The sequence below is a fragment of the Peromyscus maniculatus genome, chromosome 10 (assembly GCF_049852395.1).
Source record: "Peromyscus maniculatus bairdii isolate BWxNUB_F1_BW_parent chromosome 10, HU_Pman_BW_mat_3.1, whole genome shotgun sequence".
In the NCBI taxonomy this organism is placed as follows: Eukaryota; Metazoa; Chordata; class Mammalia; order Rodentia; family Cricetidae; genus Peromyscus; species Peromyscus maniculatus.
Genome location: NC_134861.1, coordinates 94503345 through 94525138, shown reverse-complemented (window position 1 = coordinate 94525138; position 21794 = coordinate 94503345). Strand labels below are relative to the sequence as shown.

General features: G+C 45.5%; 1 protein-coding gene across 13 annotated transcripts in view; it reads left to right on the top strand.

Annotated features, from left to right (window-relative positions):
• Positions 1–21794, top strand: part of Wdfy3 (WD repeat and FYVE domain containing 3) — a 253981-nt gene that overhangs the window by 193742 nt on the left and 38445 nt on the right. For 10 of the 13 annotated variants that reach the window (XM_076546791.1, XM_076546794.1, XM_076546795.1 and 7 more), the window contains 10 exons: positions 1111–1293; positions 2167–2324; positions 3076–3153; positions 3422–3649; positions 10784–10837; positions 12885–13053; positions 15776–15939; positions 19213–19361; positions 21085–21205; positions 21670–21755. In XM_076546791.1, coding sequence (XP_076402906.1) covers positions 1111–1293; positions 2167–2324; positions 3076–3153; positions 3422–3649; positions 10784–10837; positions 12885–13053; positions 15776–15939; positions 19213–19361; positions 21085–21205; positions 21670–21755 — 1390 coding nt within the window. The remainder of the gene's footprint in view (positions 1–1110; positions 1294–2166; positions 2325–3075; positions 3154–3421; positions 3650–10783; positions 10838–12884; positions 13054–15775; positions 15940–19212; positions 19362–21084; positions 21206–21669; positions 21756–21794) is intronic. The other 3 variants (XM_076546790.1, XM_076546789.1, XM_076546787.1) reach the window with 1 other exon arrangement.

Below are 21794 nucleotides of genomic sequence, written 5' to 3'. Positions count from 1 at the left end.
TCCTGGGTGTACACCCAGAGATCCAAGTCAGCTAACTTAGAGATATTTACCCATCCACTTTCATGTCTGTGCTCTTCTGCTACACAAAATAGCCAGGAAACAGAACCAGCCTAGAAAATAAAATATGTCCATATGCATGATAGAATTTTGTTGACCATAAAGAAAAGTGAAATCTTGCCAAAAGATGATACTGGAAAATCGTTGTCAAGTGAAATAAGTCAGACTCAGAAAGAAATACTACCTGTTTATTCTCATGTGGAATCTAGATTTACATGTGTGCATATGTGTGAGAGGCAGACAAATGGAAAAGCTGAGGTCGTGAGATTTAAAGGGGTCACCATGAGAGAACAGGGAGAGATCGTAAAAGGGAATAAGGTGGGAAGAGTGAGGCAGGGTGCATGTGACGTGAAAACAGACTGGGGGTGGGGGAGTCCCCAAGGGGGAGGAAGAGTGCCAGCAAGAGGGGGGACGTGGGAGGCTTGAATAAAGATTACCTGTGTGTTTGAAGGTGCCATGATGACCCCTCTCGTTTTGTGCTCTAAGTTTAATCTATAGAAAGAAAATAAAGTAAAAATTGCTTTTCAGGGCCTGAGGCTGTAGGCCTGGCACAGTACTTGAGTAGCACAGACGGCCGTGGATTCGGTTGGGGGTAAAGGACAGTCTGAGATACCGATCCTTCTCTGGGAGCTGGTCCATAAATGCTTGTAATTTTGAATTTTATAAATGAACCGTATATCATTTTCACATGGATGTAAAGATAGTGGGGGGTTGAGACAAAGTTTCTCTGTGTAACAGTCCTGGAACTCACTCTGTAGACCAGGCTGGCCTCGAACTCAGAGATTTGCCTGCCTCTGCCTCCTGGGTGCTGGAATTAAAGGCGTGCGCCACCACCACCTGGCTAAAGATTTTTTAAAATGTTTTCCACATATACAATACTTAACTTTGGCTTGTCTAAATTAAGTAATTCTCTTCGTTGAACTGACAATAATCTAATGGTAAAATTTTGTTTTACAATTGAATACAATAGTTCAAATTCCAAGATGGAAAGCTTGGGGAGAAGAGCGGCCTTTGTGTTCTCTCTGGAGCCTTTTCTTTCTTTCCCTTCTCAAGGGCGTCAGCTTCTCATCAAAGCTGTCAACAGAGTCTGGACGGAGCTGATCCACAGTAAGAAGCAAGTCCTGGAGGAGCTCTTCAGAGTCAGCCTGCCTGTGAACGACAGGGGCCACGTGGACATAGCCACCGCTCGGCCACTCATCGAAGAGGCTGGGTTGAAATGCTGGCAGAATCATTTGGGTAAGGAGGCCCAGAGACCCTGCAGCTTCTGCCCCGGGTGCAGGCACACTGTACAGCAAAGGTTCTCACTGTCCACACTGCTTAGTGAAATTGAACGGTGATAGATTTGTACTATGATAGACACGTTCACATTACATGATAGAACAGCCATAGCTTTATGCTGTGGTAACACATTCACATTATGTGATACAACAGCCATAGCCTTGTACTGTGGTAGACACATTCACATTCTGTGATACAACAGCCATAGCCTTGTACTGTGGTAGACACAGTCACATTCTGTGATACAACAGCCATAGCCTTGTACTGTGGTAACACATTCACATTCTGTGACAGAACAGCAATAGCCTTGTACTGTGGTAGACACAGTCACATTATGTGATACAACAGCCATAGCCTTGTGCTGTGGTAACACATTCACATTCTGTGATAGAACAGCCATAGCCTTGTACTGTGGTAGACACAGTCACATTACGTGATAGAACAGCAATAGCCTTGTACTGTGTTAACACATTCACATTACGTGATAGAACAGTGATAGCCTCGTACTGTGGTAGACACAGTCACATTACGTGATAGAACAGTGATAGCCTCGTACTGTGGTAGACACGCTCACATTACGTGATAGAACAGCAATAGCCTTGTACTGTGGTAGACACGCTCACATTACATGAACGTGGTCTGACTTTCACAATTGAATTTCTTGTTGCACTGCAGTCATATTTTCAGCCTGTGATTGACCACTGAGAGCTGCAGATCCAGGAAGGGAATCATGGATGATGGGGAGATAATTGTGATGTGTAACCACATGAAATAGTCAAGGACTAATAAATACATGATGAATTGTATAGTTGCCAAATTTTAATTTTACAGCCCATGAAAAGAAATGCATAAGTCGAGGAGAAGCCTTGGTGCCTACCACACAATCCAAACTGTCCCGGGTCAGCAGTGGCTTCGGTCTTTCCAAACTGACAGGGTCAAGAAGAAATCGAAAGGAAAGTGGCCTTCATAAACACAATCCTTCCACCCAGGTACGAGGGTTGGTGCCATGGTTCCTACCTTTAGGATTTATAACTCCAGGTGTAGTTTCGATGTTTTCTATAATACTGCTAACATATGCAAGCAAGTTTGATATAGAACTTTTCTATGTTCTGCTTTAGAAGAGAGAAGTGACAGATTCCAGAGTGTCTTCATTTTGTAAAATGCACATAGCACTGAGTATGTATATCCATTTCATAACTGGACCCAAGTGACAGTCAGAGACCGATAGCCTGTTAAATTTTTTTCACAATTTTCTGACTTTGAATAATACCCGCAGTGATAATATAGAAATTCTAAGGAGTAACAGAGGCGTGTTTATCATCTAGTTGCCAATGCTTGTGATTGGTTTGTTTTAATCTTATGTACCTCCTCCATTCACCCTTCATCCTCATACAACCCTTAAGCCAGTGGCAGTGTGAAGAAGGTCTGAAAGAGCTGGCATGTGCCCATCCTCCGTGTGCCACACTGGGCTTCTGAGGAGTGTGCAGGAGGGGATTAGGGAATGCCCTGGGAATCCATCCCTACGGAAAAGCGAAGGGAATGGTGCTGGGAAGTATCAGACTATAGTGTACTTCGCCCTACTTGGCTAAAGAAGAATCTAGGCCACACTGGTCTCTTAGAGTTAGTTGGCTCCCAATTTTAACTCTTCTCTTCAGAACTTACTGCAGGCACTGTTAGCTCATTTTTTTTCCCCCAAAGAAATCAAGAAAATTTTAAGGCTCTTTTCTTATGGTTTGTTAGGAGATTTCCCAGTGGATGTTTACACACATCGCTGTTGTGCGTGACCTGGTGGACACACAGTACAAGGAATATCAGGAGGTGAGCATCCATAACCCTAGCAGTGGCGTGTATGGCACCTTTGGGTGTGATGTTTGCTCTCTGTTTTAAATGTCACATTCTTGGGTCATCGCAAACCCCACTTCTCATGAAACTGTTAGCTTTGTTTCCTTAAACTATACATAAAATATGACTTATATTTACTGAAATGAGTTGGACTGAGTTTGTCTCCCAATTATAACTTCATTTCAAGCTATTTGTGTTTTTGTTTTTTCTTGTTGGGAAACCACCCTGGCCTCTTTCTCTGCAGCGTCAGCAGAATGCTCTGAAGTACGTGACTGAGGAATGGTGCCAGATCGAGTGCGAGCTGCTGCGGGAACGGGGGCTATGGGGCCCCCCCATTGGCTCCCATCTAGACAAATGGATGTTAGAGATGACGGAGGGGCCCTGCCGGATGAGGAAGAAAATGGTGCGCAACGACATGTTCTACAACCACTATCCTTACGTGCCGGAAACAGAGCAGGAGACAAACGTGACGGTGAGTACACGTCCGCCTGTACGATGGCTCTCTCCAGCTCTTCACGCTCGTGTTTCCTTGCTAGCTGGTTACCTGTTGGTTAACTGTGACTGGAGGGCTGTGTCTGCAGAACCAGTGACATCCCCATGAGGGGTGCAGGACACACGTTACGTGTTATAGAACCTCTTTAGTTGTTTATGTTTAAAATTGGGAAACGAGTTCCACGTCATAGGACTGTTGGGAGGATTACGTCGGTGGGGAATGCTAAGGGAGGAGTGTCTGCCACCGAGGAAGCCCCCAGCACCAGCTCTTGTCTCTCGTGTGGGAGTCCTGGCTCCATTCATCTTGAACTCAGTGGTTTCAACCCCCGTTCTAATGCTGCCTAGAATGCAGGCCTGAGCGTCAGCATCAGTGGCCATCCGCAGATAAACATCCTATTCGGATGAACACTGAGACTGTAACAGGGAGGGAGTGCTGTCTTCTGTTAACACCAGGGTGTATTTGGAGACGTGCTGAGGGAAATCAGGGAGATGCAGAGAGTCCCCCCCTCCCCCAGTGCGGCATCTGAGGTAGCCAAGCTCACAAGCAGAGGGAGTGTGCAGGTCAGGGAGTCCGGGCGTGACCCGGCTGTAGTGGGGCACTGACCACGCTTTGCAGATAAGGTATGCGCAGAGGAACTAGAGGTTTCAGGATTGGTGAGGGTTTCATGTGCTCGATACAAAAGTGGTCAAATGTGAAGTAACCATATTTTTTAGGAGAATAAGGATCTTAGACTCTACTAATCATCAAGATTATTGAAAATAGTTCTTTAAACCCTGCTTTTCTCAAAGCTGTTAGTTCCATCAAGAACACCATACTGTGCCTTAAAGCACTGTGCCTTCAATGCGGACACATTGCGAACACAGCGACACCCTCCCCATATTTTGCAGACTCTTGTAGCACCTGCTTTTGTGAGAGCAGAGCAGTAATCTTTAAATTTTGGTTATTTCCTCCAATTATTCCTTAAGGGTTAAAGCCTACAGCAACCTGATACAATGCTTAAGTGAGTGTTCATTTATTTTAACAGCTTTCAGAAATGCCGAGCTTCCCAGTTAAAATACATCCAAAAGCCATCAACCTGAGGAAAGGACAGGCAGGATCAAGGAAGCGGGGGAAGGGGAGGGTGCAGGGAGGGGGCAGTCAGAATACGTGCCACGCAGAAACTGTCTAACAACAAAATTAATCAAGATTCTAAGCTATAACGTAGATGTAACATGAAATCAGCTCAGGATTTTGCTTTAAGTGAGGCATACACTTGTGGGTTATTTTTTTCTCATAGCTATAATACACATTACTGTATTTATACTTTCTTCTTGAACAGTCTTATTAATTTATACAATTATATGAAAACTTCAGTATTGGGAAAACAAAGATATTCAAGGTTCATATGTGTCTGTAGTTAGGGTTTCTATTGCTGTAATGAAACACCATGACCTAAAAGCTAGCTGGGGGGGAAAGGGTTGATTTGGCTTACATTTCCACATCATAGTCATTCAAGTAAGTCAGGAGGGGAACTCACACAGGGCAGGAACCTGGAGGCAGGAGCTGATGCAGAGGCCGTGGAGGGTGCTGCTTACTGGCTTACTTTCCATAGCTTGCTGAACCCAGGACCACCTGCCCAGGGGTGGCCCCACCCACAATGGGCTGAGCCCTTCCCCATCAATCACTAATTAAGAAAAAGCCTTACAACCACATCTTAGAGAGGCATTTTCTCAATTGAAATTTCCTCCTTTCAGACAACACTAGCTGTGTGTCCAGCTGATATAAGACTAGCCAGAACAGTACCTAAACCTTTTACCCAAGCAGGGGAGCCCACCAGCCTGTGAGAGCTGAAGAAGCATTCCCGGCAAGAATGTACCATATGGAGCTAGGCTTTTGACAGACAGATTGTGTGTTAGAAACTACAAGGCAGGTGAGAAATGTTGGCTTGTTTACATCGAGTGAAGGAGTGGGTGGGAGGGAGAGACAATTATAGAATACAGAGTTTGTGTTACACATACCATGTTCAAGTCAAAAGTTAACCTGGGATATGGTGAACTTTTCTAAATGAATCATTTTCACTTTGGTTGTAATAATTTAAGATCTGATCATTTTGAAAGGCACTGCATATTCACTTTTATTATATGGAGCATGCAACCTGTTGTTGAGCTGCACCAGAGTGTGTCTGCAAAGCAGTCACTTAGATGCTCCACAGAGCAAGTTAGAGCAGCTTCATTCATCTAAGGCTCACGGGAGCCCTCCGAGGTCCAGTTAGTACTACCCTGTGTTCCGCACATGGAACCAGTTAACTTATGAAAGGTTAGAGCTGTTAAAATGTAGGGTGCAGCATGAGCCTAGACCAGCCAGCCCCCTAGTACTCAGATCACATGACAACTTCCATTCTGTGTGGTGGTGCAGGACTGTAATCACATCACCGGGCAGCCACAGGCTGGAGGCTCAGGAGTTCGAGGCCATGCTAGACGACATCGTCACCCTTGAGTTATTCTACACAGAAACTGTTGACTAGGTTTCATCTCCGTTGCGGAATGCCTCGTAGTTAAACGCTGAGCTACGGGACCACCAGTATTCTGCCCCCTTTAAGTTATAGGTTTGATTTTTCATTGCTTCCTGTTCAGCCAACATCGAGGAAAATTTCCTTAAGTCTGAAGTTTTTCTACTGTCAGGGAACCAAAAATTTTGGAGGATGGGTATGAGGGAGTGAGGGAGCCAGTTTAATGTGTGTGGAGATGAGCAAAGTATAAATGTGTGTGGGTGGGTGGATGGGTGGATGGATGGATGGATGGATGGATGGATGGATGGATGGATGGATGGATGGATGGATGGATGGATGGATGGATAGGTAGATGGATGGATGGATAGATAGACTGTATGATAACCTAAATAATAAAACTAAAATTGAAAGATATCCGCTAAGAAGGGTAAGAGCCAGTTTTCCGGGTCCTATAGTTAACATGGCATGGGAGAGCCTTTCCTCTAAGAGGAGGACTGTGGGATGCAAATAGGACACTGTGGGGTGGGGTGGGTTTGGAGAGAGCCATAGAGGTGTGCTCTCTTGAAGTGTGAGCGCCATATCCTTAGAGTAAGTGCACCTGCCTTCAGCCACTTCAAGTCTTTAGACGTAGACTTCACTTGACCCTTCTTTCAACTTTCTGAATTCATTGCCTCCCACATATAAAACACAGCCAGAGCACTTGCAGTTAACAGGTTGTATCAACCAGAAAACTGCTCCTGGAGACTGTTGACAGGCAGAACGGACTTGGCTGGAGCTCGGGCAGACCTTGTTTATCAGAAGTGGTTGTCGGTTGTCGGTTGTCGTTTTGTTTCTAAGCTGAAGAATACAATGATGATTAAAAAGCTAATTCTATTTTAGATCTTTCTGTTATAAATTAGCAATTATTTCTGTAGTTTATTATATCTTGTTCATTAAACCTCTGAGGAAGGGGCAAGGAGGTTGTCTGGGGGGAGGCAGATTGAGACGGAGTCTCGTTAGAGCCCAAGCTGACCTCAAATGCAAACTCTTCCTGCCTCCACTTCTCAAGCGCTGAGATCACAGGTGTGAATTTTATTTGAATGAGTGTTTTGCCTATGTGTATTTATGTGCGATGTGTGTGTGTGTGTGTGTGTGTGCGCGTGCGTGTGTGTGTGTGTGTGTGTGCGCACGCGCGTGCGTGCCTGGTATCTTAGGAGGCTGGAAGAGAGCGTCATGTTCCCTGCAACTATAGTAATGGATGGTTGTAGCCGCCATGTAGCTGTGAGGGACAGAGGCCGAGTCCTCCCTGCAGCCCCCACCCAGATGGCTCTCCAGCCCTGATAATACAGCGTATGATATCTTAAAATAGTTTACCTGCTTGTCTGACTTTGAAGTTTGTTTCCAGAATGCACCATATGTTTTGGTGGGCCGTGGGCCGCAGGCTTGAAAGCTTTTAAGTCTTGTCAACTAAAATTATTCTAACAAGCAAACCTGAATAATTACTGTTTTGGAAGAACTCAGTCAAAACCGACCCTCTCTGCACAGTGACTATTTTTTTGGGGGGAGGGGGCACTTCCCATAATGCAAGGAGCTGCGTTGAATGGTGGTGCCGTGTGGATTGTGTATCCTCACAGCCGATGATAGGAAGTCAGCATAGGTTATGATGAAATGAAAAACCTGGATTCATAACTCTGAGTCCTCAATCAAGAAAACAAGATCCTGGCCTGGCAAGGTGGCCCAGCACGTAAACGTGCTTACCAAGAACCTGGTGACCTGGGTTCAACCCCTGAACCTTCACGGTAGGAGAGAACTAACTCTGGCAAGGTGTCCTGTGTCCTGCACACATGCACTGGGATGCATGTGATACTACACATGCACACATGCGCGTGCACACACATACACACAAAATGACTAAGTATTTTAAAAATTAAGTTAGGTTGTATTTTGCCATTTAAAATGCATCATTAAGTACCACACTAGTTTTAATTGTATAGGCTTCTTGTTTTTCAAATTAAGAACTTCAAATAAATCTGCTGTTCTTTGCAGACATCAGTGTGGTAAGAACTAGCTGCATACCTGTTAACATGGGGTAGCTCCAGGCAGGAAGCTGACTTATTTTACATTTCCCTTTCTGACTAGGGAGTCTCTGGTAGCTGGCTCATAGATATTTTCATGTAGATCTCCTAGGACTCGAAAGTAAACGGCTCATTTGGGAAAGTCCATCACCAGCATGTTTTAGAGATAGTAAAGTTAAAAGGTATAAAAGTATTTTCTAGAAATTTTGAGTGAAAAATTTCTGTAGGACCATAATTATAATAATTTAGTATACTTTTTCTGTGTAAAGAGAATTGTGGTAATGCCGTCTTGTTGGCGTGGTATTCATGTTTGCCAGTCACTTCTGGACTCACTATTGAAAGTCAGCTCAGTCAAGAGTGGATGAGCAAGTGTGGAACGCAGCACTGACTTGTACACATGTTGAGTGTGTACTGCCCACCTCCCTGCTGGGCCTCTGTAGTAGAACAGACAGCAGATACAGAGTTTCGAGGCCAGTACCTGGTCCATGTTGTTGATTTATCATGTATCTATCCTGCAGGGCTTTTCCTCTTTATTAATTTCAATATTGATCACATGTTAAAACAGTTCTGTTTATTATGAATTTGGGTTCAGTGTTTTTATAACTTTTTGTTGGGGTAAATCTTGCATTCGTTGAAGTTCACAAGCGTTAGGATCAAGCCACGGTCTGCTCTGTCGCCGTACCGCTGAGTTACACACCTTTAGAGTGGTTTTACTTACTGCTGGGTATGGCAGCTCCACCCTCCAGGATTTGGGAAGCAGAGGCTGGAGAATTGTCCTGAGCCAGTGTAGTCCACATAGAGAATGTCCAGCCCACCAGAGCTGTGTAATGAGACCTTGTCTCAAAAAACAAAACTGAAAACGGAGACAGTCTTTCCTTCTGCTGTCAGTTCAGTGAGTTTGACAGAGTTTACCGTACATTGCACCCAGACCGGTCCTGATGTAGGAATACTGCCATGTAGATTACGGCGATTCTCTGGTGTGAGGCACTTTTCATTTTCTTTTTTAAAGTACAAGATCCACTGAAACCATGTGAAGTACTTGAAAGTCTGCCCCTACCCAGGGTCTGCTCTGCCTAGGGAAGGGACCATGGTAGGACGTGATTACCACAGGGAAATAAAGACAGGAGTCCTCAGATGGGAGTCCTGGAGAGCAGGAGGGCTCGGAAGGCCTGCTGGCTGTTTCCTCCCTGTAGCTGGCTGTTTCCTCCCTGTAGCTGGCTGTTTCCTCCCTGTAGCTGGCTGTTTCCTCCCTGTAGCTGATGTTTCCTCCCTGTAGCTGATGTTTCCTCCCTGTAGTTGACTGTTTCCTCCCTGTAGCTGATGTTTCCTCCCTGTAGCTGGCTGTTTCCTCCCTGTAGCTGGCTGTTTCCTCCCTGTAGTTGACTGTTTCCTCCCTGTAAGTGGCTGTTTCCTCCCTGTAAGTGGCTGTTTCCTCCCTGTAGTTGACTGTTTCCTCCCTGTAGTTGACTGTTTCCTCCTGTAGCTGACTGTTTCCTCCCTGTAGTTGACTGTTTCCTCCTGTAGCTGACTGTTTCCTCTCTGTAGTTGACTGTTTCCTCCCTGTAGCTGACTGTTTCCTCTCTGTAGCTGACTGTTTCCTCCCTGTAGCTGGCTTTTTCCTCCTTGTAGCTGGCTGTTTCCTCCTTGTAGCTGGCTGTTTCCTCCCTGTAGCTGGCTGTTTCCTCCCTGTAGCTGACTGTTTCCTCCTGTAGCTGACTGTTTCCTCCTGTAGCTGGCTGTTTCCTCCTGTAGCTGACTGTTTCCTCTCTGTAGTTGACTGTTTCCTCCTGTAGCTGACTGTTTCCTCTCTGTAGCTGGCTGTTTCCTCCCTGTAGCTGGCTGTTTCCTCCCTGTAGCTGGCTGTTTCCTCCCTGTAGCTGGCTGTTTCCTCCCTGTCGCTGGCTGTTGCCTCCCTGTCGCTGGCTGTTTCTGCATAGAAACTACACCATGTGCCCAGCAGAATTGCCTCTTGTCAATCAGCCAACTGCTAATTCTAAAGTACTTTTCAGAAAAGCTTTTACCTGGCCTGATGATATCATCCACCTGCTCCTGGTGCTTTTCCCAGCTTCTGTCTGTAAGACAGTGAAGGGACTGTGTTTGGGCTTCTGAGGCAGGGTGGATGTCGATCAGTCAGCCCTGGTTTTATGTGTAGAGGTATTGTAGATGACAGTTTACGACACAGGTCTGGGGGAACGTGGGGGGAAGAAACGTGGAAGACACGAGCTAACACATGGTTCTGTTTCTTGACCTTTATGTTTGTTTTGTTATTTTGAAGCCTTGTAAAGTCATCCATGATAACAGCCCTGCTGAAGTTTTGTTTGTGACTTTTATGTCTGTCAATTGAGGGTACTGAAACTTGTGGTATGTTTAAATTTACTTAAAACCCTGATCATGGTCATGGAGGAAGTAACCACAGAGGCTCCGTGGTTGTGTAAGTAGCTGAGTAGGTCACGTTAATTCCCTTTGAGCTGAGTGCATCTTCTGTATGTCTGTGGTCCTCAAGATTTTGGTTTTGATATGTTTATATGCTTTTTTCCCCTCATGTGTCTATACTTAATACCCTGTTTTCAGTCTGAGGTCCCAAGTAAACAACCCGAGACACCCGATGATGTCATTGCTCAGAAGGTAAAGCACAGTTACCTCCAAAGAATGCAGACCACCTGCAGCTTTGTTCTTAGTGCACGGTAGATGGTAGCAGACTAACTAACGTTGAAGACTGACTGAGTCTTGTGTGAGTTCTCTCGGGTGGAAGACGGGCTGTCCGTTGTGCGGAGACATCCTCCTGTCCTCGGCTGTCCTGGGCACTCTTGGCAGGGGTTTCTGCTGCTCACTAACAGGCGGGGCTCTCACCACCCAACATGTGCCGCTTCGCTCGTGACTAACCAGTTGTGAAGCCTGTTAGTAATGGGCAGCCGGGCACCCTCGGCTTTCTAAAATATACTGTCATTACTTTAAATGCTAAGGGGGCAAGACAATTAAATTGCTTTATAGTCAGAAGAAATTAATCTAAAAACCAAGTGCATGATCACATTTTTAATTGGTATGCATTTTTCATTTTGTTTGTTTATTTTCCAAAAAGATTCAGTACTTTTAATATGGATACAGAAATGGACCCCAACACCTTTTGGGAAAAGATGGTAACCAAATCTGCATCCGTTAATCCATTACCTTGCCCATCACTAACTAGGCCATCATCTGTTACAATGTTAGCAGTTTGGGTGGGGTTGCCACGGTGACTGCCTCCTGCTCCTTGCCGTCTACTAACTTTTCCTCCGTGTTAATAAAGTATAAGCAATAGTGAGTTGAATGTGATCATTTTGCTTCATACAGAAGAACCACAAAGGTACTAAGTTAGTTGTCTTCTTTGATTGAAAAAGAACACTGTTTTCCTTGTTAGTGTGCCCATCAGCTGGACTTCCCACCCCCGTGAGGTCACTCGGCATCTTCTGAGTCTTTCCAGGGCAGTGTGACGTTTTCCATCTCTCTGGACTGTGTGGCCCTCCCCAATTTGCTTACAGATCTCACTTCCCCGGCTCCACGCCTCAAATTAAAAGAAGCCCATTGTGGCTTCAGTTAGGTATCGCCTGTCTGGAAATCCGTTCAGTATTTCAGCCTAAATATCTCCCCCACCCAGACACTTGTTTTCCATTCTAGGTGGAAATCAGTTACAAGAATGTGAAAAAAAAAAAAAAAAGTAGAATTAAAAAAAAAAAAGATTGAATATTCTTGCTTATAACAAAGGAGAAATAAAATGCTCTCTGAAGAGGAAGTCTGTTTCAGATTCCTCATTTTTTGGAATCTTTAATCTGAAGCCTAAGTCTAATCGTGATTTTAGCACTCTACATTCATACACATTTTTAGAGATTCTGACCATTACTTTGTCCTTGTATATGATATCAAGAAGGAAAACAAGTTTAGGTCAATTGGAAAACTCTTTAGGATAAAGATTATTCTGTAAAACAAAAAAAAAATGTTCTGTTGTATCCAAAATATTGACTTTCTAGGTATCTATTTCTTCATCAGAATGAAGTTATGTCTGTTCTTTAGTTAGATGTTACCAGTTAGTACCGGACAATAATACAGATAGGAGGTACCAGCTCATCCCGCAGGCCAGCCAGAGAGTGCCACCTAGTGTTGACTGTGTCTTCTGTGCCTAGTCAGGCTGCAGAAATGGGTAGGTGTGGGCTGTGTCCAGAGTCCTGTAAAACCCAGGGCCACGGAAAGGCACTGCGTAGTTCTTGCTCTCCCTGCAAGGTCCCAAAGGAAACACTTGAGACTGTCCCAAGGGAACAAGCGCCCTTCAGTCCCCTCAGACTGGGCAGCCCTGTTGCAGCCCACCGCTCTTCAGGATGGTCATGCTTTCCTGTACTGCCCCGGAAGGTCAGCACACACAGAACTGACACGGAGCTTCACCAGCCCAGACATGCTGTTTGGTTACCATGGTCTCTTTCTCTTGGGAAGAACAAAACTGCCAGTGTTGTTCAATATATTGTCATTTCACAGACTGTGGCGTTTTTAATGGAGCAACTTAACCCGGAAGTCTGTGTATTTAGTGTTTCGTCATCTAGACCAAGCAAAGTCTGTGTACAATAGGAACGCAGGGAAGTCTTGACAAGCTTGCATTGTACTTGTTGAAAATAACTCTGAGTCATTTTCTCTGGTTCTTTCTTAGAAACCTGCTCGGTACAGGAGAGCTATAAGTTATGACAGTAAAGAATACTACTTACGCCTGGCCTCTGGGAACCCAGCCATTGTTCAGGATGCTATTGTAGAGAGTTCAGAAGGGGAAGCCACCCAGCAAGAACCAGAGCATGGAGAAGACACCATTGCCAAGGTCAAAGGTCAGCTTCCTCTTTGATTTTTGATTTAAAATCATTTTGGAGCATTCCTTCCATGTGACTTCATATGAAAATATGAGCATTTGCAAACAGGGGTCCAACTATAAGCATGTCTATATACACTCAACTCACAAGATTGATGTATCAATGAGAACTAGAGACTAGATCTGTTCCCTGTAGATGTATAGGTCAGTCATAGAGCCATTGGCTCAATAACTTTTCATTGTATTTGGCAAAGCACTTAGAGAAACCCGACTTCAAGCAGCTAAATAAATAATTACAAAATTAAAACAATTATTAGATAATATCATCAATGTAGCTGCGGGGAGTCATCTCAAATTTAGCCTCTGGAAGGCCACCTGTTTCCCACGTCTGTGGTTACGCCCCTCCCTACAGCACATGCAGGAGCTGAACCTAACAGGTCCCATCCCCACATCCTACTCTGGCCCTTATCCTGATCCTGCCCAGGGGTGGAGCTTTGCTTCTCTCACACACAAGGCACAGTGGTTTTGTCCTCACTGCTGCTTATCTCGTTTAAATGTGTGAGTTTTCTCAAATGCAGAGATCGTTTCCTTCTCTGTGGTGTGTGAATGTGCACGTATACACAGTTATGTGTGGTGCAAGTACACGTGTGTGTGCTCATGCACGTGAAAGCCTGAGGTCGTCCACAGTTGGAGCTCTTCAGAAGCCATCCACCATGTTCTCTGAGATCTCTGTCATTGTTCACTGATTCTGCTAGGCTGACTGCCAGCAAGTTCGTCCTGGGAATGCTCCTTTCTCAGCCACACCAGTGCTAGGACTACAAGTGTGCAACACTACACAGCTTTATATGCCTGGGCTATCGGTCATTCAGGTCCTTGCTTAGCACTTTACCAACTGAACGCTCTCTCCAGCCACAGATTCTTTTTTTTCCCCTTATTCCATTGACCCGTTCCTAGAATAAAAGGAAGACCTAATATGTATAGAATCCATAAATTAATCCTTTGTTTTCACTTTTTTTGAGTGTCTGAATGACTACAAACTCAAAACTTTTTTCTTAAAACTAAGCCTTGAAGTATAAATTAAGAATTTTAATTAAAAATTTTAAAATCGAAAGCAAGTAGATTAAAATTTAATATTAAAATTGTCAATAAATTAAGACTAAACTTCAGAGCTGGAGAGATGGCTGAGTGGATAAAAGCACTGGCTGCTCTTCCAGAGGACCCATGTTTGATTCCTAGCATGCATATAGTGGCTAGCAGCCATCTGTAACTCCACTTCTAGGGGATCCAACGCTCCCTTCCGGCCTCTGTGGGCATCAGGCACTCATATGATGTACGGACATGCATGCAGTCAAAACACTTAAAATTAATTTGAAAAAAGAAAACTAAGCCGTACATCCAATGGATTAAAAACTAATTGTATCCAACAAGTTACACTAGACATGGAGTTGGAGGTTGTGACTCGTTAACCTGAAAGTAATGCGGCCAGAAGCCCCGCCCCTCGATGGGTGTTCTCAGAGGCTCTGTCTCCTGGTTGTTCATACTCTGCCAGCGCCTCTGCTCACCAGTGTTCAGTGGACAAGATTTTCCGCAGGGTCACTTATGCATCCCCAAATGCTAGTGCAGTGTTGGTAGCACGTATACTGTCACTTTTGATGGCACAAATAAGGGATATGAAGAAACTGAGTATGTGATTTATAGTACATTTTTAAGAACATCTAATATTTCAGGATCTCACTTATTTTTATTTCTTCAAATGTGATTTTTCATGAAATTATGCAAGTACAAGCAATAAAGCATTTTCTTAATTAATCTACAAATGAATGATCTCTTCCTATGTTGTTGTTAAAGAGTTCTATTCCTCTTCCTCATGGCCCATGGCTTGACTAATTTCATTCATGTATGAAGAATCACATTCCTACTTTGAATGAGTTGGCACAGCCACCATGAGCCCTCTGAGTTATAATGCGTTGTGTTGTGCCATCCTTAGGTGTGTGACAGGGGCTTGTCATTTCCCATTCACTCACAGTGCCTCCCCAGTGCTATTCGTCTGTAAACAAGGCGTTCTTGCCGCTAGTTATGCTCAGCATCTGGCTTCCCTGAGAACTGACTGTGTGAGATTGTGGTCCCAAGGTCTTCACATTCATCATCCGATTTAGCCCTCCAGCAAACCTCCGAGCTAGATAGAATCCTCCCAGTTTCATAATGGAGAAAACCATGGTTCACAAAAGGCAATAACTTCCCAGAGTTGTGTAGGGTTTAATTCCCAAGCCTGTGCTGCTGACCCTGGAACAGTGCTGCTGGTCTGTGCTCTCCAGAGTTCTCCTATAGACTGTCCAACAGGGACTGTGTGTGAGGGAGCCTGGACTGCTGTGGTACTGCGTGACAGGCAGACTCAGAGAGAGTAGAGGTCTTAGAGGCTTCTCGTGTGGCCAGTGGCTACTGTCGTTTTGAGGTCTGTGGCAAGACAGCAGGTACCACGTGGGAGAGCAAAGCTGCTCACCTCATGGCAGCCACAAAACAGATAGGAAGGGGCTGGGTCTAAATACCCCTTTCCAGGGTGTGTCTCCTAATGACCTAGTTTTTCCTACTACACCCCACTCTGAATATTCCACCCCCAACCCCCATCACCATACTGAGGATCGAAGCTCTAGCTCGTGGGCCTGAGGAGGCCACCCGAACACCCATAGCCAACTCTCAAACTCAACTGTTCCCCTTGTGGCTGTGTTGGTTTCTGTATGCAGGCCTGGTGAAGCCTCCCCTGAAACGCTCTCGGTCTGCACCTGACGGGGGAGACGAGGAGACCCAGGAGCAGCTACAAGACCAGATTGCCGAGAGCAGCTCCATAGAAGAGGAGGAGAAAACGGACAATGCCACCTTGCTGCGCCTGTTGGAGGAAGGGGAGAAGGTACTGTGCTCCCGAGGAGGGGGTGTGCTGAAGTAGCATCGTAGGCAAGGCAGCAGAGCCCAGGGTGAATGCGGGTTCTGCCTGCCTGCCCTCGACAGTGCAGACTCCGCTCAGGACCCGAGTTCACGGCTGACCCCGTTTCACTCTTCCTCTGTGCCGTGCTTAGACCACAGCCTCTCCACAGGTCTGCAGGCAAGCATCCAGCCTTGATGCATCTTTCCCTCTGCATCTCCATACCTCTAGTCATCGTGTACAAACTACACCAGCTGATCAGTGCCCTCACAGGAAGCCGGCTGCCATGCCTCCCTGTTCTCTCTGTCTGCAGCGTGCACGCCTTGCCCTCACTGTGGTGTTAGCTCTGAACTTGGCTCAAACTGTTTCTTCTGACAGCCCCCCCCCCACCTTCCCTTCACTGCGCTAACATCTAGGCTAGTAACTCCTGTGTGTCCATTAGTCCAGAAGTCTGGAGCCCACACAGCAAACTTGCCTACTCAGCCTCCCTTAGACGCCCCTCCCTCCATGCTTGTAGACTGCCCGTCTGTTGGGTACCATAGCGTATCTGCTTACTGGCATCATTTGCTCCTGTATCTTCTCTTCCTGATGGCGTGTTTATACTCAGGCACTGTTTCTTATCCACACCCCATTACCTTATCCAATTCCGATCATAATAGACCAACAACCCTTCCTCTAGTCATTAGCTATAGGAAGAAAGGTAGATAAATTGGTTACTGTGTCATGAATTTGAATATCACCCTTCTCAAAGGCTATACTTATTTTTGCCTGTTGTATTAAGTCTTGATATAGCCCCTGAGATCTAACCTACTTCAAGAAGTAGTAATGAGAAGCTGGTGTATAATTAAAACAACACTGTTCAGATCTGTGCTCTGAATAATTCTGAATGAAATTATAAAAAGAAAAAAACCATGTAACTATGAAAATACATCCATTCAGAAGATAGCCTGAGAGGGAGGCTCCTGTGGCCCTGGAATATTCAGCATCGTCACCTGGATGCTGCTATCTCACTGTGTTCTTAACGTTTGGAAACTCAGAAAGCTCATGTGCCTATGATGTCCGTCTCTTCCCCCACCCCATTCTCCTCCACCCCCACCTCCATCCCCCATTTACATTGCAATAGTTATTTTAAGTAAGTCGAGAAGCTGAGGGCAGAGACCAGTGGTGGAATAGGTGTCTAACATGCATGGAACCTTGGGTTTCATCACCAGCACCATAGGGAAAACAAATGTATGCATGTTTATGCCTTGGGAGATGGCTCATTTGGTAGAGTGCCTAACCTGGTATATGGGAAGTCCTGGATTCAGTCCCCGGTCCTGAATAAATGGGATGAAGTGGTATCGGCTGGAATCATAGCATTGAGGAGGTGTAGGTGGGAGACTTTGGAGTTCAGCATCATCCTTGGCTGCCTAAGGACTTTGAGGACAACCTGGCTGTCTTAGGGTTTCCATTGCTATGAAGAGACACCATGACCACGGCAACTTTCATAAAGGAAAACATCAAATTGGGGACCTACAATTTCAGAAGTCCATTATCTTCATAGTGTGACATGGCAGGATACAGACCTGTATGGTGCTGGAGAAGGAGCTAAGAGTCCTACATCTTGACCCACAGACTACAGGAAGTGGTCTGGGACACTGAGTGTGGCTTGAGCACATATGGGACATTAAAGCCCACCTCCACAGTGACACACTTCCTCCCACAAGACCATACCTATTTCAACAAAGCACACCTCTGAATAGCCCCACTCCTTTTGGGGGCCATTTTCTCTCAAACTACCACACTAGCATACCTGAGACTTACATTTCAAAAAATTAAAATAATTTTTAGTGTCTAGATTTCCCTACAAACAGCCCACTTCTTTGTTTATTTGTTGGTTTTTCGAGGCAGGCTTTCTCTGCATAGCTGTGGCTGTCCTGGAACTCTCCATGTAGACCAGGCTAGCCTCTAACTCAGAGATCCGCCTGCCTCTCTGCCTTCTTAGTGCTAGAACTAAAGGTGTGCACCACCACCACGAACCTCTTTTATTGTTGAATTGATGCAGATGTGCAATAAAATTGACTTATACTTAGATATTTGAGAAAATGTATTAATGCTTTCATCTTTACATTTTACTTCTAATTGACAAATAGTTGTGTACATCTTTAGGATATAATGCAGTGTTCCTGTCTATAAACATAGAAATATTCAGTCATGCTAAGAAGTACATCGCCTCACCATAACAAGGTCATCACTAAAACTGACCCTCCACTCCACATAGAACTTTGTGTCCTTGGGAAGCGTTTTTCCCTTTCTGGTGCTGACTCCCTCCCCTCCGGGAACCAACCTGGACTTTTCTGTTCATTTCTCAAGCTTTCGCTCTCAGGCGTGCGCATTGTCTCCTGCAATCATTTCACGTCTGCAGGAACTACATTCCAGCTCACATTTGCTTGACCTCTGTTCCACCTTGATCTAGTTGCTGACTTCTCCCTCAGACTTGAAATCAGTTGTAACAAGAAGGAATGTTTGCTAGCCTTTGGGAAGGAGCTGTGCTCACACAGGGAGCCGCAGTAACCTACCCTGTGAGGGACAAACACCTGCCAAGCTGGGCTCTCCCCAGTGGCCTTACAGCCTGGCAGAGTCTGGGACCAGGTGGGGACACATTCAGCCATGGTAGCTCCTGGGAGGATCTGGAGAAAGAGTGAGCTCTGGAAGAGAAGAGAGCCGGCAGTTCTGACGTGGTGCTGGGCTTTATCTCACGTCAGCCCCACGGCAAGCCCATGCTGATGTTAGAAATAAAGTAGCAAACAGAGGTTCCGAGAAATTCAGACCCCCTGAGCAAATCTACAGACGTGTGAGCAGCAGAGCTAGGAGCTTTCCTGTCACTCACAAGCTCTAGCGGACATGTGCCGAGTGTCGTCTCGCCTGACCTGATCTTTCCATGTGCATACTTCAACCCTCGGCTCTGCCAGACTTTACTCTGTGCCCTCCACGAGAGCAAAAGCCTCAGCTAGCTGGTTTCTCCCTTACAGACTCTAACACAGGTGCTCCTGCATAGGAGCGGGTCCTAAGTTGGGTCTTAAGTGGGTGATGTGGGTGAATGTCTCCTAATCACTAAAGGCATCTGCAAGCGGAAGTGAGTGTAAGCTGTCTTTGCTTGCTTGAACTCGGGTTTAACATGCTTAGCTTGGGGCTTACTGTAACAGTCACAAGAGAGAAATTAGCCCCCCCCAAAAAAAAAAATTAAAGTTAAAGAAAGAATGTTTGTGACTTTCTTTGTAGATTCAGCACATGTACCGTTGTGCTCGAGTCCAGGGCCTGGATACCAGTGAGGGGCTGCTGCTTTTTGGGAAAGAGCATTTTTATGTGATTGATGGATTTACCATGACAGCAACCAGAGAAATAAGAGACATTGAAACTTTACCTCCAAAGTAAGTAAATGAATGAAGAGACACGAAGTAAAGCTGCCTTTAGATGACAGAAAGTACATTTGCAGTATTTCTTTTTAATCCCAAGCCTGTGTCCTAAGTAACGTTATCTCCCAGTTCACGTGTGCCTCGGGCCAATACTGCCATTTCCACTAAAGAAAAGGGTGCTTGTTCATCAGATGATATTCCATTTTATGTCTTTTCATTATTAGCGTTAGATTCCAAGTGGCAGCCATCGTCGTCAACCTAGTGTTTTAGTTAGTTGCTCTCTTGCTGTGATAAGCAGCATAACCAGATTTGGGGAAGAAAGGGTTAATTTGCCTTTCATTTCCCTGTCAGAATCCCTCATTGAGGGAAGACAGGGTGGGAACCACGGAGGGGCAGATGCAGGAACCATGGAGGAGCGCCGTTCCTGGCTTACTCCCCAGGCCACACTCAGCTTGTTTTCTTAGACAACCTAGGACCGCCTACCTGCCCAGGGGATGGCACCGCCCACACTGAGCTGGCCCCTCCCACAGAAAACATTAATCCAGAAAATTCCGCACAGACCACTCTTGCGGACATGTTTTCACAGTTGAGATTCCGTCTTTCCAGATGGCTCCCACTGTGGCAGCTGACCAACTAACCAGTGCACCTATATATTCATAAGTTCATTCTGAATTTGTACAATCGCCCGTGAAATTACCGATACAGAGTGGGGAGATGGCTGAGCGGGGAAAGGCACTTGCTACCCAAGCGTGAGGGCCTGAGCTCTGATCCCCAGCACCCACATAAAGACACAAGCATGGCTCCACAGGCATGTTATCCCAGTGCTGTGGGGACCAAGCTAGGGAAATGGCTAGGGCTCGGTGAGAGACCCTGTCTCAAAGGGATGAGGCAGGGAGTGAAGTAGAGCCTAATGCCCTCCTGAAGTCCTCCACTGTGCCTGCAGCATGCACATGCGCATATACACCACACACATGTACACCCCTAAACACAGGCACACACGGTAGGAACACGTTCAAGAACAACGCTAAACCAAAAACCAACTCTTGTACTGGGAGGACCCAGAAGTGGGGGACGGAGGCCCACACGGGATGCCTAGCCGGGTTCTTCTCCATCTTCCTTCCCTTCTCCCAGTCCCGCGGTAACCGCCGCTAACGGATCACTTTGTGGTCAGAACACACATGGGGTCTTTTGTCTCCTGCATCAGCGTTCTGAGCACCTAACACTCCTGTTAATGAGGCAGGGTCTGTCTGCGCTCCTAGAGGATACTGCAGACGCTTTCTTCACCAGTCACAGGCACATGGGGACTTTCATGAGCCCTTCTTTTGTATAAAAAAAACTTTGTAATTATGTTTCGTGACTCTTGAAAAATCAAGTAAAACCATGTTTTGTGACTCCTGGTATAAAGTTAGGTCTATATTAAAATATTTTACGTCCTTGCTTTTTATTCTGATTTGGAAAGAAATAAAATGTTTTGGGGGCTCCCGAGTATGTTGATGGCCTAGACCCCCTGCTGTTTGATAGCAAGGCTGGTCCTAACAAAAATAAATGTTTGAGTTATGATCTTCGAAGGGATTTCCTCGTCCACAGGGAGATGGTAGATTATTCTCTTAATCATATTTCTAACGCAAAGTTCTGATAGTCGTCTCCCCTCCTGGTCTTATGTTGGAAATGGTGTATGCTTCATTGGTCCCTGAGTCTATCTACCCACCTTTGGGTTTCGTTTGCCTCCTTCTCGTAGCATGCACGAACCGATCATCCCCCGGGGAGCCAGGCAGGGCCCCAGCCAGCTCAAGCGGACATGCAGCATCTTTGCCTACGAAGACATCAAGGAGGTGCACAAGAGGAGGTACCTCCTGCAGGTGAGGGGCGGCACACTTAATGTTCCCCCCTTTCTCAGTTCCGAAAATGTATCGCTTTAAATGGATCGGTGTTGTGATAACCGTAGCGTCCATGTTGCTGCCCTAGAGACGAGCATCCCAAGGGTCGCGGCACTTTAGGACGCGTCTGTGTTTTCTTAAACACGGTCTGGGTTCTGGTGCTGCCTTCATTATGCATCTTCAAGTGAACATTTTGCTTTTTCCTATAAAAAGTACATCCTCATTTTAAGAACATAATTTTTAAGTTACTATTTATCATTCTGTTTTTAAAGATTTCTTTAAGCAGAATAAGAGATTTCTTTGATTGCATGGCTTAATATTACAGAGAATTCATGAGTCTAAACTATTTTCCAGTCAAGAAATTCATCGTTGTGGAACTTGACAGTGGGAAAGTTAGCGTGTTTCTTATGATCTGTTTCATCGTTTACTTTCTCTCTCCATTTCAGCCTATTGCTGTTGAAGTTTTCTCTGGGGATGGACGGAATTACCTCCTGGCTTTTCAAAAGGGAATTCGGAATAAAGTCTACCAAAGGTCTCGTTCATGAGGAATTCCTTATATGTGGTGGTGGGG